The sequence below is a fragment of the Uloborus diversus genome, chromosome 7 (genome assembly GCF_026930045.1).
Source record: "Uloborus diversus isolate 005 chromosome 7, Udiv.v.3.1, whole genome shotgun sequence".
In the NCBI taxonomy this organism is placed as follows: Eukaryota; Metazoa; Arthropoda; class Arachnida; order Araneae; family Uloboridae; genus Uloborus; species Uloborus diversus.
In genome coordinates this window covers 7,389,976-7,412,258 of record NC_072737.1, presented here as the reverse complement: position 1 = coordinate 7,412,258, position 22,283 = coordinate 7,389,976, and the positions used below count along the sequence as shown (strand labels likewise).

Here is a 22,283-nt window from a genome sequence, read left to right as displayed (position 1 = left end):
GAGGAAAGAATGAGTTTCAAACTCTTTCCTCTGCTAATTTTTTGAAATTGTACTTCCCAAAATGTAATTTTAAACGATATTCAATAATGATAGGGGGAGAGGGTCCCTAACTGTCTATTTTTTTTCAAAATTGAAGTTTTAAACATGCAATTTCGCCCTTCCCTTGAAGAAGTTCTGAATCCGTCCTTGACCAACACATATGTGAAACTGAACCCCCACACGAGGTTTGCTGTCAAACTTTGCTAAATTTAACCAATTTCATGGCGAAACATTGAATTTTACATTTCACAGCGTAGTAAAAAACAAGAAATTTATGTCTCACCCCCTTCCTTCCAGTGAGCTTGTCGTGTGACACGGGCAAGATGGTGCTGAAGATGAACTTCGCCGACCCCTTCGGAGGGGTGGTCCAGATGGGCCCCAAGGCCACCAGGGAGTGCATGCTCAGAGGAGACCGAAGAAGGACGTCCTACGTCATGACCGTCTCGCCGGACGCTTGTGGAAGCTGCAAAGGACACTCGGTGAGTCTTCCTTTTTACCTTTTTAGAAAGAAACGTGACTTTATTTCGCCTACCTATAATGGGGCTGCTAGAGGCACCACCTTTTGCAGACCTAGTGAGATAGATCCCCCGATACAACGTCCAATGTTTAATGTGGCACTACTATCGCCTGATCCCATTTCCAAGAGATATTCGACGCCCAGTTTCTCAATCAGGAGCAGGCACCTGAGCTCTCTTCGAATTACTTTGTGATCGCCTCCCCCCCCCTCGGTCACCAGACCTAACACCATGTTAATTTTTGCTGTGGGGATATGTAAGGGACATGGGCGCCAATATAGAGGGGCAAGTGGAGGCTCAAGCCCCCTCCCCCTAGGAACTAGAACTTCCTTGCTTTTAGTACTTTTTTTCTTTGAAAAAAATGTAAAAACATTTCTTCTCAGGCCATTAATGAATAAGTTATTAAAAATTTTAATAACTATAACCTGTACTGACATCGGTTTCTATGCAGAAAATATCTGAGCCCCCCCCCCTTAAAATTTTGCACATGGGCGCCCATGGGGGTAAGGGATACTGCGTTTACACCCCCAAGTGCATGCTAAACTTGGCGAACTCAAAAATAGGATCCTGTAACAATTGCTTCTGTGACTGCGTACATGCTATGGCGCAAGGAGGATGGCACGTCGATCATCTTTAGAACGATTTAAGTATGTAAAAGATATTTCATTTTTGTACCATTTTTATTCTTAGTAGTGTGCTTGTTTGAGAAACCCAACCATTCTTTTTCAATCACCCCGTATTTTCCAGCAAGCAATTTTTAATCGTCGGTACGTTTAAACTGTCAACAAACAGTTTTCAAAGTTGTTTTCTTTTGTTTTAATTATAAGAATTGGACCAATCACAACTAAAGATTTCTTTCTTGATTCCTCCACAGTGTTCGCCAGGGACGTTCGTCAACACGCTCTACATCCGCTACCATCCCACTTTGGAAAGGGACGGGGATGACGTCAAAACCGTCATCTGCAAGTATCAAGCCGGTTCCATTCAAACGGGTTGACCTCGCCTACGACACTGCCTCTTGTCTTATGAAAGCTAAAATTTTCTGTGATCTAGTGGGCGCCCGCTTTTTGCTCGGAGGCGGGAAGCAACGCTTCTTTTTTTTACAATAATAAACATCTTTTTTTACAGCCATTGTTAAAATCGTTTCTTTGGGTATGTTGGAAGAAAGCAGCCGGTTAACTCGGGCTCACTGGTGACTACCGGAAGCGTTCTGAAAGGTTATTGGTTAGCCGATTGTATGTGAAAACATTTGATGGACACTCAACGTAGGTCCCCTACATATACGAGCCGACGCATCAGCTTAAGTTTAGCGATTTTGGATCGGATTTTTCATTGTTGCGCTGTTAGGGTTACTACAGCAAAGTTTCGGATTTCGCCAAATTTGCCAGAAATAATATTTTAATAAAAGATTCACGAGCCGCTAATAATTGCTCACAGTGAAAAATCACCAAACGCGATAACTCGCCAGGAAGACAACCACTCAAACACGCGCTCTGATCCAAAATGGCTAATCTTAAGCTGATGCGTCGGCTCGTATATATAGAGGCCTTAACTCAACGCACTAACAACTGACGTCATTAAACACGTCATGAAATCAATCGTCCTGCATAAGGCCCCTATATATACGAGCCGACGCATCAGCTTAAGATTCAGCATTTTTGCATCGGAGCGCGTGTTTAAGTGGTTGTCTTTTCTTGCGAGTTGTCGCGTCTGGTGATTGTTCACTGTGAGCAATTATTAGCGGCACGTGAATTGTTTATTAAATAAATATTATTTTCAGCAAATTTGGCGAAATCCGAAACTTTGCTGTGGTAACCCAGCAGTGCAACAATGAAAAATCCGATCCAAGATGGCTAAACTTAAGCTGATGCATTGGCCTATCTATATAGCGGCTCTAGTCCGGCAAAATAAGAAATCTAATCTTCAGAAAGAATGGGAACAATGGGGCACGTCACCCAACAATTCACTGAAAAATGTATGAAAATCAGTGGCGGCGATTCGGGGAAGGGGGAGAGGAGGGACAACCGCCCCTTTACTTTTTACGGTTCATTTACTTATTTTATTTTCCAATTTAGAGACCAAAACTAGAAATTAAAAAAAAACTAGTATGTTGTGGCCATCACGAAACTTTCTTCTATATTTTTCTTTTTTTTTTTTTTTTTCTGATCCCTCCCCATGCTTGACGAGGAAGCAATATTTGACACATGCAAAAACTTGACGACCATCCCAATGTCTGAATTATTAGCGAAAATTGAAAGTTATTTTAAAAGCCTTGCGAAAATTGAAAGTTAACAGTTAAAAATTTTAAATCATTGAGATAATATTAACATTTATCACGAGAAATACGCAGACGACAATCTATTACGATTTATCTTTCTTATTGTTGCATTAATAAAAATATTTTTATTCGCAAAAAAAAAAAAAAAAAATCAACACCTCTTGGAGCGATTGGCGTCAAAATTGAACCAAAGCCTGTTTACATATGGATTCACATATATTCCAAATTTCAACCAGAACGTAGCATTACTTCTTGAGATAGGGCACTCACAATGGAAAAAAAGAACGGGTGATTGCGCTACCCCCTTTTTAGCTGTTGACACAAAAATAAAATCAGTTCTTATACCCACTAAGGGCTACTTGCCGATAAATTTTTCTTTCATTCCGTTCATTATTTCTTGAGATACAGCAGTCACAATTGACGACAAAAAACGTTCTATAGCTCAACCCCCGTTTGAGTTATTGACACCAAAATTGAATCAGCACCTGTTCCTGTTAATACCAACATATGGACCAAATTTTGTTTGATTCCGCCAGTTACTTCCTGAGGAATAGCAAGCACGCGTAACTCGAAAAACGTCCCATTGCTCCACCCCCCTTGGAGGAATTCGCGCCAAAAACTAATGGGCACAAGTTCACATAGGGGCACATATGTGTACTAAATTTCGTTCGATTTCATGCGGTAGTTTTTGTTGTAGAGCGGCCACAAAAAACTGGTCACACACAGACGTGACACACATACATACACACACACACACACACACACACACACACACACACACACACAGACAGACAGACATTTTCCAAAAATGGTCGAAATGGACTCAGCACACCTCAAAACGTTCGAATCCGTCAAAATTCGAAATTCGAAAATTTGCACGAATCCAATACTTTCTTCTATATATTAGATATAGAAGAAAGTAAAAAAGAAACATCAAAATTTTCAAAACATAATGAAGGATTATTTATTTACGAAACATTATTAGGCACAAGCAATAACTTTTAGTTTATGTATTCATTGTTTAGCTATTGGTAAATCAATTGTTTTATTTAAACAAGCCGTACTTGATTAACAAAATTATTACCAAGTGTTTGTGACGCCTCAAAATACTTCGGGGTAAAAAATGTAAGTCTAATTTATGTCTAAGTGTTTCTTCGGATAAAGTTGTTGCTTACAAAATTCACCAAAATCTTAAGAAAAACGTGAGATAAGACGTTAGACATATCAATATCCACCTTAAACCATCCCGAACAAAATTTTGTACTTGTTTTTCTTTTATATTTCATTGTTTGCTGCCGCTAAAAGTCCCATGGCATTTTATTGTCTTCAGAGCCCGATCATCCTGACATTGGACATGGGGCACATTTCTATTTCAGACCCCCCCCCCCCCTAGGGTCCGACTAAGATTTTTTAAGACCCTGAGCACGAAATTCATTTTGTGCAACCCCCCCCCCCCCCATTCCCGCTTTTTATATATGTTGAAGCAATAAAATAATTCGATACTTGCGTCTTTACACAACCATACTAAATTTGGTGGTACCACAATATAATACATACATTTAAAAAGTAGAAGAGATATAGTAGTATACGATAAATATATAAAATGTGCGGTTAAACTTTGCCGGTTGCAGTAAACCATAAATGCCAAAATTATCTATGATATAACTTTTAATAGCAAATACAGACTAAATTTGGAGTGGTTTTCTGATTTGCAAAGACATTTTGAAGGGGAATTTTTATCAACAAATAGATTTTTTTTTCCTTGTTTTGGCATTTGCAAAACTATCAATGATATCATTGTACTCCAGATTCTGAGTGAAATCATTATTTATTTTTTATTAGTATGATAAATTAAGGGGATTTCGGGCCCCCTGAAATCTAAAAGGAGGGGCCTGTGCCCCACATGCCCCTGCGGTAATCAGGCTCTAATTGTCTTTCTCTTCCCCCCCCCCCCACTTTTAAGCCCTAATCGCCACCACTTATGAAAATGTTGAAGAATATGAAACGAATAAGATTAAATTTGGACCATCGGAGAGGATAAGTAAAACCATCTGATTAACAGTAGGAAGCCTCTGAACTTTAAATTGTTCTATTTTTAACGTGTGAATCCTTGTCTGAATTCTTAACAATCGATTTCGTTTTCAATTTCGATATTCGCTGGCTTATTTAAATACTCATCGTCATCGCCCCTCACGAATTTGTCGTCTAGCTAAATCACCTCTTTGGGGGCGATCGACCCCAGGTTGAGAAACACTGTTCTAAGCAGTATCACAAATTTAAAAAAAAAGGGGGGGGGCACCAATACGAAGTGATATAAAATTTGTTTAAGAAAGAGAAAAAATGGAAAATACTTTAAGACTGCTTTATTAAGGAGAAAGTATCTAATAACAATTACTCTCATGATTGCAAATTTCAACTGAAATGAGAGAGGAGGGGGGGGGGGAACGAATAATTTTCCTTAACCATATTTAAGAGACATTCTTTTGAAATCGAAGCAAAACTATAACGGAAAATAATTAGCGTTACGGTACACTATGACAAGTTGCTTTTAATGTAATTCACCACAATATCATTTAATTCCAGAAATATTTATTGCAAATACAGTAAAACCTGTAAATTTGACTACCCTTGTAAGTTGACCACTTGTCTAAGTTGACCGCTATTTTCAGGCACATAATTAGATCTATACCGTATAATTCAATTTCTATAAGTTGACCACTAAAAGTAGTGCACCGCAAGTAATCAGCTTACACAGGTTTCACTGTAATCCAAAATTATATATAGTTGGGTCATGGTTGCATACGATTTCATGTATCCCTTTGATCTAACTTCAACAATTTTGTCTAAAAGTAGCATTGATGTTAGAGAATGAATTACTTTAGTTTTTTAGCACAATTTACAAAACCATAAATAGTTCATTTTGCAAATGCACAGATAGCACCTATGCCACTCTCCAATATTTCATAACATGGTTAACGTCACTAAGTTTTAGTGCAGGGCACCCGTCCTGGTATATAGCGGTCAATCATAAGTTGACCAGAGACTTTATTTTCGGGGGCACTCGTTCTTATGTGGAGAGGGAGGGGAGGTGCTTCCTAACATTCGAGAGGGATGTACTATCACCCTAAGGATGTGGACCCTGGTAAACCCTGGCTTCTACGTGCTTCAATTAATGTTTTATGAAGCAATTTGAGGACACATCAACTATCTTCAGATTCTGACCAGCGCTGTAGTCCTGGAGAAAAAATGAGGTGACGTTTAGTACAGATATGAGCTAAAGAAAGCATAATGAAAAAATGATAGGACGCTGGTGCAAGAGTTTAAAGAAGTAGAAGAGCACTAGTAAAAAATTTAAAAAGGAAGAAGTATCCCCCCCCCCCCTTCCCCGACAGTGACCCAGCCAGAAAAATATTCGGAGGAGGATATATGTTTAGTTTTAGTCATTATCTATGGTCGAAAAAGGAAATATTCTACGTTTAGGAGGTATCTCCAAAAAGACCTTCTTGGATAACATACCCTGTCCCTCGACTACACCACCGATTCCGACCAACTTAAAAACAAGCACATTTTTCATCAAGATCACAAAAATTCATCAAATTGCTGATTGAAGCAAAAGCACTCATTTTCATTTAACAGATTAAATTACAAGCTCGTTCTTTTGGTATAAGAGGATAAAGAAAAGTACTTACTATGTATGCTTCTGTGTATGTCTTCATCGCGGTGGTTGGCAGCACAATGGGTAAAAGCAGAGTAACCTTCATTCTGTTCCCCCGCACGCGTCACACGATCTATATTTTGATCAGATACAGATTCTTGAATCTAGATGAGAGGACAGCGGTTAAAAAACACCAGGCCTCTACTTTTAGAAAACCAAGTTCTTCCTGCAGTTATTGATTTTAGACATGTTAACAAGTCATTAACCTTGGTCTAAACTATTATAAATGTCTTGACAAAGTAAACGTATAAGACCATTTGCTCATTCAATACTTCCATCAAACTGAGGTAGGTTTACCACATGTTTTTCGTACGATAAACAGCAGGTCAAAAAATATTCACTTGTCTCACCAGCTACTCCATTGAAGGTTCGTCGGCTTCTTCTTCACACACTTTGAGGTCTTTGCAACACTTTAATTGAAGGTTCAGATTCACTTGATTTGATAACACACATCAAGGTGTTTAGCTATTCTCAGCGGAGTAGCTTTATACCTCCAATAATGCACAACGTTTTTCCAAATTTTATTCGCAGGACAATACAAATGAAAGATTTACAATATATGAGAATGGAAGAACATCCAGGGCGAGGTGGGAAAGAACCCCCACCTCTGGCTTAGAAGACACAGCTTCTACCACAGCGCCACCGAGATCCCCAGATTCACTTTTTAAAAGTAAACAAAACTAAAGGTTTTTGTTACAGTGAACAAGTCAATAAGTTTTAATTGTACGATCGTTTTGCCATCTGAATCCAATGTCTCGGAAATGGATAATTGGAATGCAGGTTGACAAAATAACATATGACGTTACCAAGGCAGTTTCGACGTCATCTGTTTCTAAATCTGTTGTTACGTGTCTCGGCCAAAGCCATGATGTCCAATGACTGTCAAACGCCATTGATTCTTCGTAGTTTAATACACGCACTCAGGAAATGTTTTTCCTTGATGAACATGATTTGTTAAGTGCGTTATGACGTCATATCGAATGGAAACGCTTCGACTGTAAAATCATAACAATTCTGTAACTTTTTTGTCAAAGTGAAACCCAGTGGTTCTCTTTTTGGCGCGCGTCTTCCGAATCTCGACACGATTTGAGGCAGTTGAGAAGCAAAGGGTGCAAGTGGATGTTTTCAAGTTTTGAGTAAAACTCGTTTTAAGATCAGATCCTAGGTAGGCTTTCATTGAAAATTTTTTCTAAATCATGCGGTACAGCAGCACCTACCAAGGTTACTAGTACACTCTTGCCGCAAAACAGAGGAGAGGTTCACCTACCATTTGTACTGGTTAAATCCAAATTTTTAATTTTGCCACTTACGCCAGTATTAAAGATAGTACTATTACTAGTATTATCCCTTTCCTTCTCACTGCCTCATTTGGTTTGTCGGTGCTTGAATTTCGAACAGAATTCAATTCTATACGAAACTGCTGAATGGCTTTCTGTTGCAGTCGATTCGGAGGACTTTCGTACTTTTTTGGAAATTCGCTACTTGGAAAACTTACTGCCAACCAAGACCTATTTTTACAACTGAAATATGTTCAATTATATTAACCTTTATTCCCATCTTTTCTTTGCCTTCTGGAGCTGTCGGTTAGATATGGATATCAGATTGTTAGGACGTGACGGAATTCTGATTTTCTCAGCACCCAGATGGTTTTGGGGGAAAGTGTTTAGGCCATTAAAGGGGGCTTACGGGGGAAAAACAGTTCATAATGAACGGCAACTGTCTGTATTTTTCACAGTGAAAAAAGGTGCAGATTTTTTATAGCTTGGAGTTTGTTGGAACTTTTAAGGGTACATAATCATGTGACAAGTTTTGACAGTCCAAATGGTAAGTGGGCAAGTGCTCAAATCCTTAATGTGTGGATGCTACAGAGAAAGTCCTGGTAAATGTCAACATCCATACGAAAGACATCGGCGAATGACCTAACGTTCAGTTCTCCAGTTTCGGTCTTTATTGGCATTATATATATATTTTTATACATATGACTGCTACCCCCGCCCCCCCCCCTTCAAAGGAAAAAGAAAATAGCTAATCATCTGTATGCTCTAAATGTTTCGTAAACATTTAATTTTTGTTAAGTTCCCTTTCTATTTCTAAAATGTGCTTGAAATGAAATGAAAACTGTTTATGATACAACCAAAAAAAAGAGTTTGAAACTTCGGTTACATGTTGAAATGTCTGCCTCAACTAGAAGTTCATCCAAATTAAAAATTCCAAAAAAAATAAGTAAATAATAAGCAAAATAAAAAATTGAAGAGGTGTGGGAAGGTGCATAATAAATGCCCCAAAGACACCGCCCACAGGCAATAATTTTAATATGAATGCCAATTCTAATATGGTAGTTTATAGAAATGAAAGGACAGTTCTGATCGTATTTTCGATTAAAAAAGAACCCTCCAGAAGGTATTTCTTGCTGCGCTAGTAACCAAAGGGACTTGCTGATTGGGCGCTCTGATATAAAATGGAAAAAGAATGCAAAAAGAAAAGAGAAAGGAAAAAAAAAACCTACTGTTAAAAAATCAAACAGAAAATATGTGGTCCCCTTTGGATTATTTTGTACAGTCGAACCTGTCTATGTCGAATTTTACGGAAGAAAAGAAAAATTCGAGATATGGAGGTTTCGAGATACAGAGGTTTTGAAAAAGTTCTAAAAATAAGTAATTGGAGCAATGACTCGAAAGTAAAACTTTGGAAGCAATTTTACTAATCAACAATGTTACCTTCCTCTCAGTTTCCTAATGGATATAATTGCTGGAAAACTTGCTTCTTGTACATAAAGTTTTAATTCTGGAGGATTATGTGACTACTAATATTAAGAAAAATGCTTTTTGTCTCCAAATTCCAGTTAATAAAGATCGTTGTGGATCGAATTCAAGAAAGACACTTTAGTCGAAATTCGAAATAAACAGGTTTTCAGAAAATTTCATTCGAGACAAACAAGGTGGAAAACATTTAATTAATACTTTATGTGCGGGGATAATGAAAAACTTCCGACATATAGAGGTTTTCGAGATAAACAGGCTCGACTGTAGTTTTCGCTGATGATGTACATTAAACTACATAACTTACCCCCTATCCGGTTATGGCTATAAATTCAAAAGGAAGTTTTAAGCAAAAACTAAAAGACAAACGCACATGGTAATCTTTGCTGACTTTATTTAAATAAAAACAAAACTTCACATTACAGGCACAGTGATATACTTATGTATCAATCTGATACAACATTCTCTTCTTCTTCAACTATTTCTTTTTTGAAGTCTACCATTTTTGAGTATGCTACAAAACTCAGGATAAATCTTTGCAATCGAATGGTTCCAAATTCAACAGAAAAAAAAAAGCGTTTTTTGTACATACACATTAAAATGGCAACATTGTAGCAAAAAAAGACATTGGATATGGTTTCATAGTATATATCCAAAACTCAACTGTTAAATAATTTCGACTATTAACCAAAAGAATAATTATAATGATGGGGTCCACATATATTTATTCAATCAAAAATACTCTAAGGAACTAAAAAATCAGAATTCAATACATGTGATTAGGTTAATCTTCTCTGCGGCTTTGACGATTGAGAAGTTAGAAGCATATTGATGCCTGCATACGTTTTTATTAGCTCACAACAAAATAACAATAATCCCTTAACATTCGTTCTAATACTCATGTTTTTAAAACCAAAAAAAAAAATGCTAAAACCACAAAATAGCAATACAACAACTCAATTGGGGTTACAAGAAACTCTTTTTCAATGTAAAATCATGTGAACTTATGAATGAAAAATAATTTGACAAGAGACTTTTGGTTGAATATCTTTTCATTCATTAGCTCACATCATTTTGTCTTACTAAAAAGGTTCCTTGTAATACTGAAACACATGTGTCTACAATTATGTACTTTCAATGTAGTAATATCCGCCAGCCTCTTGGAACACGGATTCAGGAAAACGCGATGCAGAGAATAGTGTGTCATATTTGATGAGGGGGGGGGGGGACCTAAAAACAAAAATGATAATAGTAAATGCCAGTTTACTATCTAAATAATCCAGATATTGTGTCGCAACTACCACAATTTGGAGAAATTTTACTAAAATTTGGAGGAAATTGTTAGTTTTGTGAAAAACCTCTCTAATTTTACTAAATGTTTGAAAAAAAAAACCATAATAAATGAATTTTGTTTGTAAAACTTTAAAATGTGACAGATTTTCATAAAAAATATGAAAAATACTAAAAGAATTAGAAAACATAATTTTTTTTTTTTTTTACTGTGGGGGGTAGTCTTAACATTTTCCCAGAATGAAACTTTTATGTGTTAAGGGATTATCGTTCTTAAAGTTTGTAAAATTGTTGCAAAATTTAACGTTTAGCTTCCTGAAATACATTAAGATAAGAAAGTTCATTATAACAAAAAGTAATTTGACTAATTACAAATTGACACGCAAAATAGGAAGAAACTGAAACAAATCAATTCTACAAACTTTGTTGCATGTAATTAGAAAATAAAAAAAGTATTTTATTCAGATAATGAATGCAAATTATAAAATGAAATTTTTTTTTTTTACAATGATATAGTTTCCAAAATCTTTAAAAAAATTTAACAGTGGAACCTTACTAATGTGGATGGACATACAGATGATTACTGAGAGAAAACTAATCAATGTTTCAAAAAAATCAGTACAACAAATTCTAAGTCACACACATTTAAAAACGGAAGTCAATAATAAATCCGCAAGGCATTATTATGTCAATTAAATTAATAATAAAAATGTCATCCTCTGCATCAATAAAACTAAAGTGCCATTTTACTTAGCACTTTATTAAAATAAAAGCATTCTGTGAAAGATGGCTCGCATTAATCAAACTTCAAAGCTCGAGAAGAAAAAAAAATTTTTTTTTTTGTGTGTGTGTGAGGAGGATTCTGTCATTTTTATTTTCAAGATACTTTCAACAAAGTACATTGCACAATGATTTTCACCTTCAAAAAAAACGACATCTGTGGAAATTATCACTTAAATGGAAAGTTTGCAATTTTTGGCAAAACTGGAAGGAGAACAAATATGGAACAAAAAAAGAAAACTTTGTGCTAAAATTTGGGGTTGTCCGCAACCCTTAAACCTCTCCTGTGTATGGGCTTTATTATCATGAGTGGTCAGTCTTTCCCTAATTATAAGAATTATCGAACAAAAACTGATAAATAATTAGGCATAAAGTCTTTAAAGTATATTGCAACCACATTTGAGAAAGTTCTTTTTTTTTTTTCACTATTGATATTTTAGTTATAAAATTTTTATGTGAGCAACATAAGAAAACTCAACATAAATTGTTTTTAAATTTTTAACTAGTGGATGTAAACAATGCATTCACCCCCCCCCCCCCCCCAAAGAAAAAAATCAGGGTTGGCCAATATATATCATGATATATATCACGATATATATCCAATATTTATTTAGAAAATATCATGATACTTTCGATATTTATTTTTTCCACTACAGTATTTTAAATATAAAATCAATATTAATCATAGTAATATTGTTCATTTATTATTAATATTGGATATATATCAAAATATCGGATATTTTCGAAAATATGATATTTTTGAACCCTGAATTACAGAGCATCAGTGCATCAAATGTGACAGCGAGCACATTGAATAATAAAGAAATATTGGCTAATCAATGTTCAAGCTACCGATTCACACAGAACTTTACTGGTAAACTTAATGTTAAACAAAAATCTGATAAATTTCTTTGTACCATACTGAAACAAGCCTAGACATTTTTTACAATGTTTTTTGATTTAAGTATTCTAAAATTGGAGAAAGACTTTATGACCATCATGTAATTTTTCACTACAGGTGAAATTGTCTTTAAAATAGAAGAAAATTTTACTTTTTGCACCCAAATATTCAAAGTCGAGCTGAATTTTATTCATCCCGATCACAGAGATTCCACTGCTCTATTTTTGTTTCTTTTAAGGAAAAATCATTTTGTAAAGAAATACCAACTGCAGCACCAAATCTTTTACATTATGTCATGAAAACAAGGAGAAAAATCCAGACAAATCGCAAAGATAAACCAGAATTTGTCGAGAAAAGAAAACGTTCGCAAACTTGTCATGCAATAAAAATTGATATCACACGCATACATGCATCCATCGAGGCTGGACGATGTAGAAATTCATACATCGTGATACATCACCCACACGGTGATGCGTTGCGATGTGGGAAAATTGATAGTAAAACACAATCACTACAATTGATGACAAAATGCTCACTTAATATTTAAATAAATCAAATTAAATACAACTTATGGCTGAAATTTCAAAAATAATTCATTAAAATAAATATAGATACAATTGGTCATTTAAATTGGGTTGTTTCCCCCATTTTCCAAATATATTTTTTTTTTTGAAAACACATAGTTAAAAACATGGGGAGAAATCCTTTTTTTCTCTTCAAAAATTGCTTAGTCGCTGTTTTCATTTTCGCGGCTGATGTTACAAGGGAATAAGTGGCTAGGGTTACCAGAACAAAAATTCAGGATATTGCAAAACTTTGTCAAATGAATATTTTATTTAACTAACCATTCTCCTGCTGATAATAATTGCGCAGAGCGAAAAATAACAGAAAGGCCATATTTTGCCAGAAAAGACAACCACGTATCCAAGATGGGTGTTTTCACTTCTGATGTAACCATTGTTTTAGGAGTTACAAAAAATTAACTTAAAAACTAAACGTCGGGGAAAATAAAAGTATTTTCTGGCTCTATTTTTCTGACTTTTTGCTTGCGCTATTGATTTCATCGACTAAGAGTACTACTTCTGAAACAAGAAAACACCCCCATTGAAACAAAATTCGATATTTTTCATTTATGAAGACAGGGTTCGTACTCAATTTCCGAAATAAAATGAAGGAGTTTTGAAGGAGAAAAATGAGATTTTGAAGGAGTACTAATGGGCTGCCCATAAATAATGTCACACTTTTTTTTTTCAAATGTTTGACCCCTACCTTCTTTGTCACAAAGTGTCACACTCTATCTTACTCCTCCTCTTGTCACATGTCATATTTTTATAAACATACTGTTATAATAACTGCGTGATGTTACTTTTTGTCATTCTCTCTCTTCCCCTTGTCACAATTTCATGAACCCCTCCATCCCTCTCAAGGCATGACATCACTTGGGGACGTTACAATATCATAACTGTGATTTGCTAAACAATTGTTTCTTTAACACAATCACTTTTTAACGTAGTACATCTGCTTATGTATTTCTAAATATTTAAATGATAATTACAAAAAACGACTTTTGCAGATGAGAGTGTGGTGGAGAGAAAAGCACAGCCAAGCACCATTTAAGCATGGTTTACTTTATTTATGATATGTCTCAGTCATCTAATAATATTTTTACCTTCAACTTTTATAACTTCTACTAGCTGCGTCGCCCGGCTTTGCACGGTCCACCTCGAAAATAAAAGTTATGTCAAGTGACGCGAGTTCAACACTCAGGCTTGAACCAAAAAAAAAAAGTCAGTGAAATTTTGTGGAAGATTGCGGAAAACCCCCATAAAGTAAACATTTTAAATCCCCTGATTACAGGAAAAGCCTCAAAACAAAAACAAGAATTTTACCTGAGCATATTCGAGAAAAAAAATGGCAACAGATCTTTCATCTCAATGATTTTCTTCACGCTGTAAATTTTAATAAAAGCGTTCATCCGGAAAGTTGAGTTGAAGCACTGAATAATAATTTAAATGGAGGAAAGCCTTCGAAAAATATGGATTTTATTTTGAAATCTAAGAGTCATAATTAATAGTTTTTAATTGATATCTCCGCTAATTATTATCGGAGGATTATGTTAAATAGCCAAACATGAAGACGGGAGGATGACGAATCCATCGATACCTGGTTCGATGGTCAGTTCACTGTCGTTCGGGAGAAGAAGCTTGGACATAGATAGATAGATAGATACTCAGATTTTATATGTATAAGATGATCAATTTGTAAATCACATCTTTATGAAAAAATAAATATATGAAATTACTACATCAAAATCGCCCTTATACCTTTGCCCCTGTGATGAAGGTAAGTTGTGTCAATGGAAGTATTTTAAGTTACTGTCATAGAAGAAGACTAGGTAGTCTTGAAATAAAAAAGAAGGAGTTTTGTAGGAGTTTTGAAGGAGTGTACGAACCCTGGAAGATAATTTGCGAAAGCTTTCAGCAGTTAAAAGATATTTTTCAATATATACCCGAACAAAGCTCAAGTAAATTAACTACCATGTCTAGAGTCTTACCAATGCCTCGGAAAGAAATTCGAAGCGGATACTTTGACGCAGAGCGCACATCAATGTCGAGTGAAGGTCACGATGCATCGACCAGCCCGAGCATCCACGCTACTTTGGTCCGGATACAGGCTCAGTAGGGTGGTTAAAAAAACTTTTTTACAGCCAGAGTCCAGGACACCCCCCCTTTTTTAGACTTTTTAAAAGTATCAAGCTGTAAAAGTTTTAGCTTCTTATGCAAATTTTAAGAGGGTGCTCAATGAGCCCTCCATTTAACATTAGCTGTACCATAGAAAATGTCATAAATGTAGAAAAAAATTAATTTCCTCAGTTTTTTTTTTTTTTTTTTTGTAAATACAGTAGAAGACCATTATAACGCACACCTTGGGACCAGAGCTTTTGCGTTGTACAGGTTTTTGCGTTACATAAATCATTTCACAAATTTGGCAACTAATATTCAGAAAATATCTATATACTAGCTGCGTCGCCCGGCTTTGCACGGTCCACCTCGAAAATGAAAGTTATGTCATGTGACGCGTATTTAACAATCAGGCTTGAACAAAAAAAAAAAAAAAAAACAGCAAAATTTTGCTGCAGATTACGGCAAAATAATCGAAAAGTAAACAACTTAAACACCCTGATTACAGGAAAAGCCTTAAAACAAAAGCCTAATTTTATTTCTTTATATTCGAGAAAAAAAATTGCAACAGATGTTTCTTTTCAATGATTTTCTTCACGCTGTAAATTTTAATAAAAGCGTTCATCCGGAAAGTTGAGTTGAAGCACTGAATAATAATTTGAATGGAGGAAAGCCTTCGAAAAATATGGATTTTATTTTGAAATCTAAGAGTCATAATTAAAAGTTTTTAATTGATCTCTCTGCTAATTATTATCGGAGGATTATGTTAAATAGCCAAACATGAAGACGGGAAGATGACGAATCCATCGATACCTGGTTCGATGGTCAGTTCACTGTCGTTCGGGAGAAGAAGCTTGGACATAGATAGATAGATAGATAGATAGATACTCAGATTTTATATGTATAAAATTAGTACTTCAGAATAAGCTTTATCTGCAATACATTAAAGCACCAATATTACAATTAGTTATTCACAAATAAATACGTTTCACAATCAAAATCCTGCACTTCTGCTAGCATCATGGTTTGCATAACAGCTGCATTTTCAAGAGCCATCTGGTATTTTCTATTTACTGTAAGTACTAATTTTCTCTCAAAAGCTTTGAATTACGAGGGAAAGATGATAAAACAATTTCAAAATTTGATTTGCCTTACAATTTTAATGCTTGCAAAGCAAAACAGAGGGATTTTTTAAACTTCAAAACATATTGTTTACTTCTGAAAAGTTGTGTGTTTTATAGAAAATTGCGTTATATAGGCCGGCATCATAACGGTCTTCTGCTGTAATTATTTTATCGCGATGTATATGCATATTACTAATGTATATTATAATATGTAGCATAGTTTTTCAATTCAATGAATTTTCTTAACCCCCCCCTCCTCATACTAATGAAGTTTGGGGGAGGGGGGTGAAATAGGGAGCTAAAATTCTCCCAGTATATTACTATCGACAAGTCTAAAAATATGGAGGGTGTCCTGTTACCTAGTAGAAACTATTTTTTTAAACATGTATTTTTGAACCACCCTAAGGCTCAGGGGGGGGGCCTCTTTGCCCCACGAGCAAAAAAAAAAATCACGGTCCTCGCAGACACGAGATTGTAGATAGTCCAAAATATATATTAAATTGGCAATCTTCATATCATAAATAATGATCTATATATATATGTATAGTAAAGTCCTTTCACAGAGTTTCTTCCACACGGGGGGTGAGGAGTAGGCAGCGGTGAAGGGGGGGGGGGGGCTACTCGGCGGCTATGGACAGCTGTGCGAAGCCCACCAGGGATTTCTCGTCAGGGACCTCGCTGGGGTTGGGGCCAGGATTCTGGAAAAGAAGAATCGTCAGAGAGTTTTATATGGGAAACAGTCCGACCACAGAATCAACACTTTGAAATTTTTTCAAAAATTACATAAAGGTTCATAAGTTTTTTCTTCGGCGATCAAACAACAAGGTATTTCCTTCTATACCATTCCGAAAAGAAAATAAATCATACATATACAGTTGGCTCTCTGTTTAACGACTTTCAAGGGACCACAAAAAATGGTCCTTAAGTAGAAAGTGCCCTTAAATAGAACGCTTTTAACACTATAGTGGACCATCTGTGACCGTGAAAAGCCGTCGTTAAATAGAGCGTCGTTAAACCAGACATGCTACAGCTTGATGAAGAAAAAAGCTGAACTTTACACATAACAAATAAAACGTTAAAAATAAACATTTGAGAGTAATTAATATGCTTTCAAACAGGGAGCTCAAATAATATTGTTTTTATATATTTTTTACATTGATTTTTTTCAAATTCAATTACATTTTTTTCCCATTTTTATTTTTTCAAAGATTTTAGAAACTTCAGATGGTAATGGACTTACAGTCATAAATACAATCAAACTTTTGTTTAAATAGGTTTTTTTTTCTAAAATTTATTATGCCTGAACACTGAATATTTTTTTTAATGAAAAAGCAGTGTTAAATTATTTTTAAGTTTCCTTTAACATGTGCACCCACATTTGCAGAAATTGTCCACAAACCCAATGAACACCAACCGATATTTTTGATACATATAAAAAAAAAATCAAAAATTCATATTGCAAATTACTCAAATTACTCAGGAAAAAAATGCCCCCCCCCCTTAAAAAATATTAATGCAAATCTGCATCAATCTCAGGAATGATGAAATTGAAGGTTAAAAAAAAAGCGGAAATCTGCGTTTCTGCGGAAAGGTAGCGTGTCTGGTTAAACAGACAGCTGTATATACACAGGGGGGCCCACCTAGAGGGAGGGGGGAAAGGGGCGTGTACAGAAATTTTGGGGCCTGTCACAAATGACCTTTCCAGGCCCCGTCCACATTGTTTACCCCTATATTTCACGCCCTGTTTTAAAAATATTGGGCCCCCTTCAGGCTGGGGCCAACAGGTTGCCCCTTCTCCCTTCCCCCACTGAGGGGCGGGTGTCATGGCGCAAGACTGCGCAATTGAAATTTTTAGGGGGGCGACTATTTTGAGGGGTATTTTTTGCTTCTTTTTCTTGGGGGTGGGGGGGTGTTACTTTTGGGGGAGGGGCACCCCTGTATACAGAGTAATACTATACACACTAATTTAAACAAAATGAAGGGATTAAAAGGACTAAAAATACCCAAAAAAGGGCCTTTAATAAGAATTAATAACAAGTTGGCACACACATTAAAATGGCTCATTGTTGCATATTCAACCTACAGGGGTAGAAGTGACCGACTTGTCACATATAGGACATTTTCCACAAAAAATATAGGACAAATATAGGACACGTTATATGAATAATTATGCAATAAAAAAAGAAATAATACATATCATATATTATTCAGTTATTCTTATCAATGATTTTGTTTAAAAAAAAACCTCAAACAAAATACCTTACATCTATAATGACTTTCCTGTAGTTGAAAGAATACTTTTTGAAAAAGGTGTACTTTATAGACTAAATAACTAAAACAAAATTTGAACAAAGATAATTTTTATTTTTTTCTTCCTCACTCATGACCCAAGTACTGATTCCACTGCTCTTAGATTTTATATCTAAACTGAACCTTTTACCGCTTGTATTAAGAACAAACAGAGCTTGAGAAGGATCCTTCTGACGCTTTTCAGAGTTTTCTTTATGCTTGAATGTTTTAGCATGCTGCCTCAATTGCGAAAATCCACTATTGCTTATGGGCACTGAACAGTTGCAAAAACGGCAAAAAGCGGTAAAATCATCTTTTCCTTTAGTGCACCATGCACCAAAATTTGTAGAATTAATGTCCTCCTGGTTCAACAACTCCACACGAAATGCTGTTAAGCGATGTGATTTTGCCATTATATTTCCACTTATTACAACAAACTACGTTTTAACATCATAAGGAACTAACCATTCCACGATCCCAAAATTCCACAAAAAGAAAAGATTGCAAAAAGAACATTAGAACATTCAGATCAGAAAATGCATTGAACGCAAAAATATACCAACGAAAACCATGATGGAAAACAAAACAAACGGCTGTTGCCCCTCCCCCCCCCAAATGCAAAATTCTAAAACCAACTTCAGCATTAGTTCTCGAAACTCCACCCACTATAGAGTGACGTCACATTGCTGTAGCCAATGAGAGATGATGCCTGTAGCAGAATTTAGTCAGTTGAGTTCTTTAATTTGAAATTCGTTTGGGCAGGTACTTTCAGCGAAAAATCCGATGTCAGAAAGTTTATTTACTGTTCTTTTTAAAAGATATATTTGGTATAAAACGGGAACATAGGAAATAAAGGACATTTTTGAAAAATATAGGAAATATAGGACGATTTTGATGCCTTTTTTGAAAATATAGGAAATATAGGATATATAGGACTACTTCGACCCCTGAACCTATAGAAAACTGTTTTAAAGTCCTATGTAGAGCAAGGATGTTAAACCCTAAGATTTAGTATGAATGACATTGGGAAAGTATGCCACATGTAACTCCATCTCATTAAAAAGCTAACAATGAATGACAATTATTGGTTCATGGCAGTGTTTTTTGGTTTAAACCAAGAGGTATTAAAAATAATTTAAAAAAAAAACAAAATGTGGTTTTATTGAAAAAAGTTTTTTTTTAAATAAAAACTTCGTTGTTTTTATGCAAATGCTTTCATAAATTTTATACATTATTGCAAAGAGTAAAATCAAATTAATGCAAAGTATCTAGCAAAGCTTTATTGATGTATTACAGATAAGATAAATTTAGAAACTTACATTTTCCAAGGTCATGCAAGTTTGCTAAATAGTTTTTCTTTTGTTTCTTTTTTTTTAAATCAATGCAGCTTTCCTATTAGGTACATAAATATGCAAGGCTGACCAACTAAGTTTTTCTAAAATTACATGGGGAAAAAATCCAAGTAGCTTTTTTTTAAATTTATTCAACTAGCATTATTTTTCAGTCTTTTCCATTTCAAAATAGTTCGAAAAGCATTTTTGAACCAAAACTTCATTTACTACCAAATTTGCTTGATTACTTAAGATTTAATGAGGTAGATTATGCACCTTTGAAGCGATGCATAGCGTATATAAATCTTAATATTTAAATGACCCGAGAAAAAAAATAACTAAAGAAGTCCAAGAACACTTAGAGTGGGCATTAAATTGGGCTTATACCTGCACACTTTTTGCATCCTAGATAGATGATGCAGTCAGAGCAAAAAAATAAAATATATAAAACTAGTGCTACCCGCACGGCTTTGCCCGTAATAGAAAAATTAAAAGGTCTTTTGGTTCGCCTGTATATTTACAAATAATGTATGGTGAATTTTCTCGCCAGTTGGCTTGTACTCATGTTACGGTTCCACATTATAATTTCGTTATTTACTCGTCCATCTTATGATAATTTTGATCTTTAAATTGGAATAGAAAAAGAACCACATCGAATTTTCGAAAAATCGCTTCGAGGTGCACACCCCCATGCTACAAACTAACTTTGTGCCAAATTTCATGAAAATCGGCTGAACGATCTAGGCGCTATGCGCGTCACAGACATCCAGACAGAGAGACTTTCAGCTTTATTATTAGTAAAGATTATGAAAATGGAAAATATTCACGTAACTCAGTGCTCATATAAAAAAAAAAAAAATAATAATGTCTCTTAATGCATGAATGGTTTCAAGAATTAATAAACATTAATTTTTATGACAGTCTTCACTATTAAAATATGTTAAAAGAGTATTTTTATACTGAGACTTTTAATCAAAATGATTTTTTTTCTTTGATTAAAAAAAAATTGTATTCCTAAATGAATTACACCAAGAAAAATAATGTCTACAATGGAAAACAATGATTTTCTTAAACCCTAACTTGTCCTGTTTCTGTAATTGTTGTTACTGATACATTAGGTAAATAAATTACATGATTTGCAACTTTTGTAAAAAAAATCTTTTATTTTGAAAGTTCTGTAACGTACATCAGACTTGTGATTCATTTGTAGATACTGCAAAATACTTGTCCTGCTTAAGAATCCGTGATTTTAATTTAAATTTTTTAATTTGTTGTAAATGGCTATGATCATGAGGAAATTAATTTACAAGAATTTATTCTTGGTTATTTGTAATTAATATTGTCTGAACTATCACGGTAAATTATTTCTTTGATTATTTATACCAAGGCCCATTTACATTTTATAGTTTTTAGTTAAAGATTTTCAAACAATATTCTCCTATAGAAATCTTTACACATGAGGAAATGAAATTACAAGATACTTTACTGTTAATTATTAAACTAATTACGAAGAAATTAAGTACAAATATGAATATTAAACATTTCTTAACAATTAACTTATAAAATCTTCATGATTTTCCTAAAATAAAATTGTTTTTCTCACAAATAGTGTTAAAACCAAATAAACCCGATTTAAACTGAAAAAAACCTGGTTTAAACAAAACAAAACCTCGATTTATAGCAATAAACAATTAAAACATGTATAATTACAAGATAAAAATTTTTCCAAAATTTGCAAAGAATATCTTATAAATAATACATCATTCTTACCAAGGCAAATACTGCAGTCTTTAGTGATAAATTATCAACTAGTTTTTGTAAATTGGCGGCAACTGAAAAAGGAGACAAACACAATTAGGAAGAGCAAAAAATATTTCCTACTTGAGCAACAAAAAAAAAAAAAAAAGGTTCAAATGTTCAAATGAACAATTAAGAAATATAATGATAAAATTCAAATGACAAACAAAAAGAAATTACATTAAGTGGTTTTCTTCATATGAAAAGCAAGTAAATCATGTGATCACAGGCTCTTGCTCAGTTCAACAAAGTAAAACTTTCATTCAAAAACAAATCAAGTTTTATAAAGTTCCAGTTTCTGAACAAATGTCATGGTGAAACAATTCTTACGTTAAAGGTCAGACTTAATAAAAAACTTTAACCAGGGTTCATACCCTTTAGGCAGAAAAAAATTCAAGCACTTTTCAAGTACTTTTCAAGGTAAAAAATTTTGTTTTCAAGGCAATATCATAAATTTGTACTAAAAATATTGTATGCAGATTTCATTTACTACAAACACATAGAAATAAGGCAATAATACAAAAAAGTATAGGAAAACAAAACTGTTTTTTCTACAACAAGAGACGCTTTGATGAAAGATCTACTGCGTTGAAAGTCTTTCTGAAAATGTTTGAAAAGTTCGGTCATAAAGAGAAGCAGATACCAAGAGGTTTAATTTTGAGGTTTTTCAAAGGTTGCAGCAGTCAGAGGTTTGTATATTTTCTAGAATCAGCAAATTAATACTTAAAAAAAAAAACCCTTTCATAAGTGCTTACTGTGTGCATCATAGGGACAACTTTTAAAA

The 22,283-nt window shown here is 34.5% G+C and overlaps 2 protein-coding genes across 2 annotated transcripts in view; one reads left to right on the top strand and one right to left on the bottom strand.

Moving 5' to 3' along the window:
• Nucleotides 1-1,672, top strand: part of LOC129226211 (uncharacterized) — a 37,127-nt gene extending 35,455 nt beyond the window's left edge. The window contains exons 3-4 of the mRNA XM_054860810.1: nt 337-518; nt 1,429-1,672. Of these exons, the coding sequence (XP_054716785.1) occupies nt 337-518; nt 1,429-1,551 (305 nt within the window). The 3' untranslated portion in view covers nt 1,552-1,672. The remainder of the gene's footprint in view (nt 1-336; nt 519-1,428) is intronic.
• A 14,856-nt stretch (nt 1,673-16,528) lies between these two features.
• LOC129226523 (serine/threonine-protein kinase OSR1-like) overlaps nt 16,529-22,283 on the bottom strand; it is a gene marked incomplete at its 5' end in the record, with an annotated part of 204,431 nt that continues 198,676 nt past the window's right edge. The window contains 2 exon segments of the mRNA XM_054861132.1: nt 16,529-16,780; nt 21,473-21,534. Coding sequence (XP_054717107.1) covers nt 16,700-16,780; nt 21,473-21,534 — 143 coding nt within the window. The 3' untranslated portion in view covers nt 16,529-16,699.